A 7,352-nucleotide genomic window follows, 5' to 3' on the forward strand; every position below is an offset into this window, starting at 1 on the left:
TCGATCAGCACTAAGAAGGACTTGACACGCATGACACTGATCACCACCCAGTGATCAATCAAATGGAATTTCATATTATTTTCCTTATCAATCTTGCATCCTCTTATTTGTAAAAATTATATTTGAAATAATGTCAGCAATTGAAATTTAAATGATTCCGATGTTTTGTCCAGGCAACATCTCTGGACTTCTTCATGGTACTAATCAAAATCAAAATTATCAAAAATTAACTAATAAGCAAAAAACAACTTAAGACATAATATCGGTCATTAATAACTTGAACTGATACATATATGCATATAATCACTCATTTACTCATTTTCATGTTGTTAATTTTACACATGATTCACAGTCTATTGACTCATGTTATCCTACTTTCTAAAGTCAACATCTTGATATGATTAGATAAGCATTTAGTATAGATTTGATTGCTAAACATTATATTTTCTTTGATAATTTTGCTTATCCCGAGGAACTCCAGACAGGTTTGCTAGAAGAAAAGTTGGAATTAATAAATTTTCAATCGCTGAAATTATTTCCGAAAATAATTCTCATAAATCATGTCTTTTCAGTACCGGGTGCAAAACTTTTACCAAACTATTCATTTACATCTTTACGAATATTCGTACAAATTGTTCCCTCTTACTTTTTATTTGCCTAGTTCACCTTTCATTATTCTTCACAAGTATATTTGTGATCATACTGTTCGAAATGAATTGCGCTATTATATCACAAAGTTCTGATAATCTTTGTCCTTCTATAACTCATTTACTCCTGTTGCCCAACGTACAAAAGCATAGGCTACCAACCAACCTTCGACATCTAGCTCTATTATGGACAGTCCTTTCCAGTTTATTCTAGATACTATTCATTCTTTTGATGTCTGCTTTCAATTTCCAACTCAATTTGTTACTTAGTGTTCCTCTTTTCCTTTTCTATTCAGGATTCTAAGTTGGCGATTGCCTCGTGATACAGTTTAATGAATTTCCCAATGTATATCCTATCCACCTCCATCATCTTTTCCTAATTTCCTCTTCAGCACGAACCTGGTTTGTTCTCTCCCACAGTAGGCTGTCGCGAATGGTATCCGTTTAACGGACGTTGAGTATTTCGTGCAGACAACTGTTTATAGATACCTGTACATTTTTGATGATGGTTGTAGTAGTTGTCAAAGTTTCAGTTGTGTACAGTAGAACTGTCTTGAGGTTCGTATTGAATGTCCTGACTTTGATATTGGCTAATGGTTGTTTTGAGTTCCATATGTTATTCAACTGTAGGAATGTTGCCATTGTCTTGCCAATTCTGGCCTTAATGTCTGCATCCGATTCTCCTTGTTCATTGATGTTATCCAGGTAGGTATTTAATAGAGATGTTTTGGGACTCTGTTTCGTAACTATCTGATATAAATGTGTATGGCAAAACTAAAATGTCTATTTTGAAAAATTTAAGAATTGCAAAACGTTTATTCAGTTTATTCAGATACATATTATAACTGTTGAATTTATGAGTCGATCTGAACTGGGCTACCATTGAAAATCTGGAAGTATTGGACTTCCTTTTCGTCGTAGTATGAGGATCCTCAGGTGGTCTATCTTGGATTGACTCGTGAATGTAACTATTAAAATACTGCAATCTTCACAGATCCCCATAATAATAGATATATACTGGACAACATGGACTACTGAATGGTTTTCTTACCATTAAAACAGCTGTCAATAGTAAGCCGGTTCTCGATTATTTTGAGATGTATGCTAGATCTTAAAGAAATCAACAATTCTGTACAAACTGACCGATACGTTGTGAACTCATGAAAACTTTGATAATAAACGTTTAACTGATGTTTGCGTGATTTTTACTTCAAACGGTTAATCAGTTATCTCATGAAATGATTTGGAAATCTAAATATTACATAGATGCGTTTACCAAAATTAAAACAAAAACGTTAGTCAGTGACGCAAAGAAATAAGCCAGTAAGTGATGGACGGATTAAACGCTATGTATTCACTTTAAATTTGTACCGAAAAATTTTGGTGACGGGAGGAAAAACAGCATTTTGATCAATTCTTATGCAATAAATGTTTGGCTCTCGGATACTATGGTGTATATTATGTATATCGACAGAAATAAGTAGTATGTATCACCAATCGGAAGTGGAAAAACTGACAGCAGAAGGCTAAAAAGTTCAAGTTGAACAAAACGAAAAGTGAAGTAGAAAGGAACTTGAGAATTGAAAGTATCATACAGAATGTGAAGGACAATTGATGGAAGATTTGCAAATGAAGTATTTTGTGTACGGTTCTCATATTTTAAGGAGATATTCTGTAATTTTGTATCAAACAATAAATTGTTTGTACCCACCTGACTTCTCGTTCGTTACAATCTAGCTTACAAGAAGAAAATTGCACTAAGGTTAATAAATAACTGTAAATTCGAACAAAGTATTTACTGAATTGACTAACCTTTTCATAGACACCAGCAAATATAAGTTCAGTCTCAATTAACATAACCAATATACCAAATACAGCAAAACTTAATGAGAAATCTGATATCCGACATCGTTTCTCAAACAGACGTTTTCGTTTACCTAAACGATAGCCAACATTTTTAATTGTTCTTTGTTGATGTTGATTATTCATTGCATCACGTCTGTAATAAAAAATAATATAGAAAATGTGAAATCAACATTTTGGAAAATTATTTAAAAAGTATATGAATACACTATATTTGATACTTTGTAAATCTTCAGATAAAATATGTTAAATGTTTCTGTTATAACGGTCCGTCTTACTTGTTTACACGAATAGGACGTTAATTTGCCTTAGACGAATATCTGTACTAGATTCCTTCATGGTGTCTACTTTATAGGACTTCAACACAACTCAGATCAAGAACACATGATTAGCCTGACTAGAACGTAATTACATTTCCACATCGAAACTCGACACATTTCAACAATGAATCAGTAATAATAAACAATAAGAATAAGGGAATATGTAACTCATCTGGCACCTGTTAGACTATCTACATGTCTGATTGAGCAGACAACAGATCATTATCATTCTCGTCCACTCATCAATTTCCCACAAGTGTTTGCAAAAAAAAAATTAATGATGGTTTATATGGGTTTATTTTTTATCCCCAAGTAAATTTTTTATAATATTCGACGTTTTATTAAAGCTATAGATGTATTGTATTTTTCTTATGCTTTGAGTAAAATTTTGTTTATATTTGATAACATGACTTACGTTTTCTGCGACATGTTTCTTTATACAAATTATACTTTTGTTATTAAGTCAAAGCATTAAAACGGTTTAAGAAAAAAATTGAAAAACATTGGAGAAATAAAATATTTCACTTAGTATTACTTGTTTGAATCTTTCCATTGATGTTTAGATCTGTAACTGGTCAGTCTCTTATTGGCATATGTGCATACTGTGCATATTGCCTCGATATAGCCTTATTTCACCCCATTGCACAAGCAAGTGGCTGTCAGAACTCAGTAGCTGAGTGGATAACACGATGGCGTTTGAAGCGAAAGGTACTGGGTTCGAGTCCCAGGGAGAACATCAACTCTGAGATGCAGGTACATCCAGCTGATGAGTCCCAAATAGGACGAAACGCGCGTCCTGGATTCCACTGCTAGCCACTATCCATCTTTGCTTAAAATATTTCATTTTTTAATTAAATGTTCTCATTAGTAACAAAATTGTTGTGTACCTCTTCACACTTAACCTCTTGTTGTTCATTATATGCTGATCTTATCTAATAGCTGTTAATCAGTAGTTCGATTAATTGGTCATCAAATCAATACCAAGCAGAAAATGATTCAAGTGTATTGACTGAAGATAGGCTACTAGATTTCGGGTAAAGCATAAATCATGTTTTTACATCGTTGATTCAAAAACAATATATCCATTACAATGTTAAATATATTATACAGTACAATATGAATATATAAAATATAAATATACGAACTAAATTTATGAAAACCTTGAGTTTTGAAATATAGGATATATTTATCTTATCCATTTTATAATATTTCTAATTTTCAACACTGTGTTCGCTCCACCTCTGTTTCCAATTTTTTCAGGATATCTAAAAAAGTTCTCATAGGTCAGATTGTCCTTCTTCCATGTGATTCTATGCTTTGCTAGAATTGTGTTCAGAAGTAATATTTGGACAGTAAGCCAATGACTGAAATGCATAATGGACTGTTATCATCGTAAGTTTCCATCAGTATAAGTAAGTCGACAGTCAATCACTAATTACATCAACTATAGAATTTTTATTGTACGTAATACAATGACTGATTTAACTGACAAGAGTTGCAATTCTTGTCACGTTATCTCCACAATAAATCTTCAATATTTCATGAAGTCCATATATTATTTCACTAAACATTTTAGTAATTAAATTCACGAAATAATTGAACAAATTATTATTTGAAACCATGAGTCAATTAAAGCTAGATCACCATGGAAAACTTGAAAGCACTGAACGGCCGTTTCGCGAGATTCGAACCCAGGACCTACCAGTCTCGCGCACGAGCGCTTAACCACTAGACCACCCGAATCCTGTGAGCAGGATCTTGCATGTGCACTGCTGAGGAGTCCCGCAATAGGACGAAATGGCCTTCCAGTGCTTCCGGATTTTCCATGGTGGTCTAGCTTCAATTTACTCATGATTTCAACTATGAAAATACTGAAATCTCCACAAAAAACCCCTTCTGAACAAATGAATTCATTCTGTTATCTAAAATAAGTCAAAATATTTTAATAGATTAAAATTAGTTATTTGTAGAGAAGTATAGATAAACAAATAATCAAGCATAGATTAACCTACATGTAAACTTCAAGTCATAGACAATTACAGATTAGATTTAATCATATTCATTATTGAATTCTTTTTATCACAGACATTTCCTTTATCATTATTTTCTCTGTTTAAACAAACATTTAAAGCGAAGTATTTAGTTTATTCTCACTTTATGGGAATTGTGTAACAGATGTCCGCAAGAATTTTTCACTAACAGTCATACTTATCCACAACTTAATCTTTAAATATACAGGTTGTTGATAGATGATGAATTAGACATCATATTTATCTGAGATGGTGGAGAAGATTTGTAGCTTAAGTGGAAGAAAAAATTTGTATTGATGATGTCATTCAGAAGAACGATAAAAGCTTCACCACCAAATCATTCAACTCAGAGAACAAAACTTCATCGAAAACATATTTATTTATTTAATCATGGAGTTGTATAAATAGAACTTTATGTAATAACTAATTCTTCTTAGGGTTTATTATTCGAGATTATTTATCATGGTCATAATAAAGAATAACATTCATGTGACTTAAAGTTATAAATGAAATTTTTGTTGAAACGTTGGTCATTTGTTAATGTTATAATTTATCCTATTAAGTGAATTACGATGAAGGGCGGTTCATTTAAAAACATTTTTCATTCTAGAATAATTTGTTTTACAGTGTAGAAATATGGGCATATGTTACATATACCGTAAAGGTAAATAAAAAAACGTATACTTGATAATTTAAATGACAGTGAAACCTGGTTATAACAGTTGAAGTCAATTTAAAGACCGGTACTAAACTGTAGAATTTCTGATTTGTAAACTGATCGATAATTCAAAGTAAAATAGCGACTTATTCAGGCAATTTAATAGCAAGATACCTTTTGAAGATGTTTGGGTGACATGTTCAAAAGCAAACAGTTTACCCATTTAAGTATTCCAGGAAAAAATATCTGCAACTTCTTAAGATTCGAAATGGATGAAGAGTGTAACCTAACCAAATAGATATTCGTTGAAGATGATATTCGGACTTATAATACACTGCAGTGAACAAGAAAACGAATAGGGACGATCGAATGTCTTTGACACGAAAATTACAGGATATCTCACTAAAATCTGACAACTATACAGTAAGCAGTTAATTTGCACACTATCACTCAGTTGTCTCAATCTTGACAATTCTTTCTGCAAATATCAGTCCATCGTCTCCGATTATAATTGTTCATGCATTTTTATACCAATTGCGTTTTGTTTCCGTTCTTTCGTTATTGATCTTCTACTGAAATACATTCTCTACCTGACCATCGTCATATACTACTTATGTGGATGTAAGCAATCCATACCACATTACCTTGGGATTTAATGATCTATAATTCAAAGTTCCAAAATGAGATAAAATCTCCATCTAATGTATGATTATTTCAGGATAGTTTCTGATTGATATTATTTCAAAAATATTTACCACAGTTGCAGAAAAATGAACATAATTAAAAAGATAACAATATATATGATAGGAAAACATTGGAATACATTTTTAGATCATGTGTCATGAATCATCTTATTACAGGTTTATGAAAGTAGTGTAGAGTAATTTCTAATCCTTAACCAAACATAGACAATAAAAACTAAAATGAATGTCTAGTGCTTAAGCGCTCAAGCGCGAGACGGATAGGTGTCGGGTTCGAATCTCGCGAGGCTGGATCGTGGACGCGCACTGCTGAGGAGTTCTACAATAGAACGAAACGGCCGTCTACTGCTTCCAGGCTTTCCATGGTGGTCTAGCTTCAATCGACTCATGATCTCAACTATATATAAAATGAATATGTTTATTTTATGGTAAGCTAAGCTACCGGAAAAGCATTCCCTCATGTTCATTATTACATGAATAAATAAACTATGAATAATACTACAGATAGTGTCAACAATTCTTTTCACAACTAACAGTTTTAAAAGATTTGACAAGAAATAAAATTGATCTTAACTACTAATAATCATTAAAATGATCCCCAGTTTGTCATTTAACAAAACGTTTTTTTGAGAAAAGATTGTGATTTAAAAAAAGGTGAACAATACAATCAAATGTCATATAACTTTATTGTACACAGTGTTATCTTGATTTGGATTCTAGATACAAACTGTTATTTATAAATTTAAAGCAATTAGTCCCTTTGATAAATTTCGGTAATGTAATAAGAAGACGAAGATTATCAGAACTATGTGATGATATAACTCCGCCTGTAGCTCCTCCGGGGGCTACTGCCGGTCCCAAGCCTGGGTAAACGAAGAGGGTTGGGCATGGGGTTAGCGATCCTATCCCGTAGAAAACCAACTCGCTAAAAAAACGATAACCAGAAAAAGTTATTCAAACCATTTAAACATAAGGCCCAGGACAGAGTGGGTTGGAGAATGCTGGTCCTCGGCCTATGCTGCATTGAGAGTAACAGGCGTAAGTAAATAAGTAAAGTGATGATATATTAGCGCAATACATTTCGAGCAATCTGATCACATATGTACTTGTTAAGAAAATTTATATATAAAAAT

General features: G+C 32.5%; 1 protein-coding gene and 1 non-coding gene across 2 annotated transcripts in view; one reads left to right on the forward strand and one right to left on the reverse strand.

The window, feature by feature from the left end:
- The window catches only part of Smp_161450 (calcium-activated potassium channel), a gene marked incomplete at both ends in the record, with an annotated part of 115,603 nt that overhangs the window by 59,536 nt on the left and 48,715 nt on the right, over window positions 1-7,352 (reverse strand). The window contains one exon of the mRNA XM_018794925.1: window positions 2,460-2,646. Within this exon, the coding sequence (XP_018649289.1) occupies window positions 2,460-2,646 (187 nt within the window). The remainder of the gene's footprint in view (window positions 1-2,459; window positions 2,647-7,352) is intronic.
- Smp_tRNA_02203_Pseudo_TTG.1.1 lies at window positions 3,493-3,565 on the forward strand. Its single transcript has one exon. It is a non-coding gene (tRNA).

Source organism: Schistosoma mansoni, chromosome 1 (genome assembly GCF_000237925.1).
Source record: "Schistosoma mansoni strain Puerto Rico chromosome 1, complete genome".
Lineage (NCBI taxonomy): Eukaryota > Metazoa > Platyhelminthes > Trematoda > Strigeidida > Schistosomatidae > Schistosoma > Schistosoma mansoni.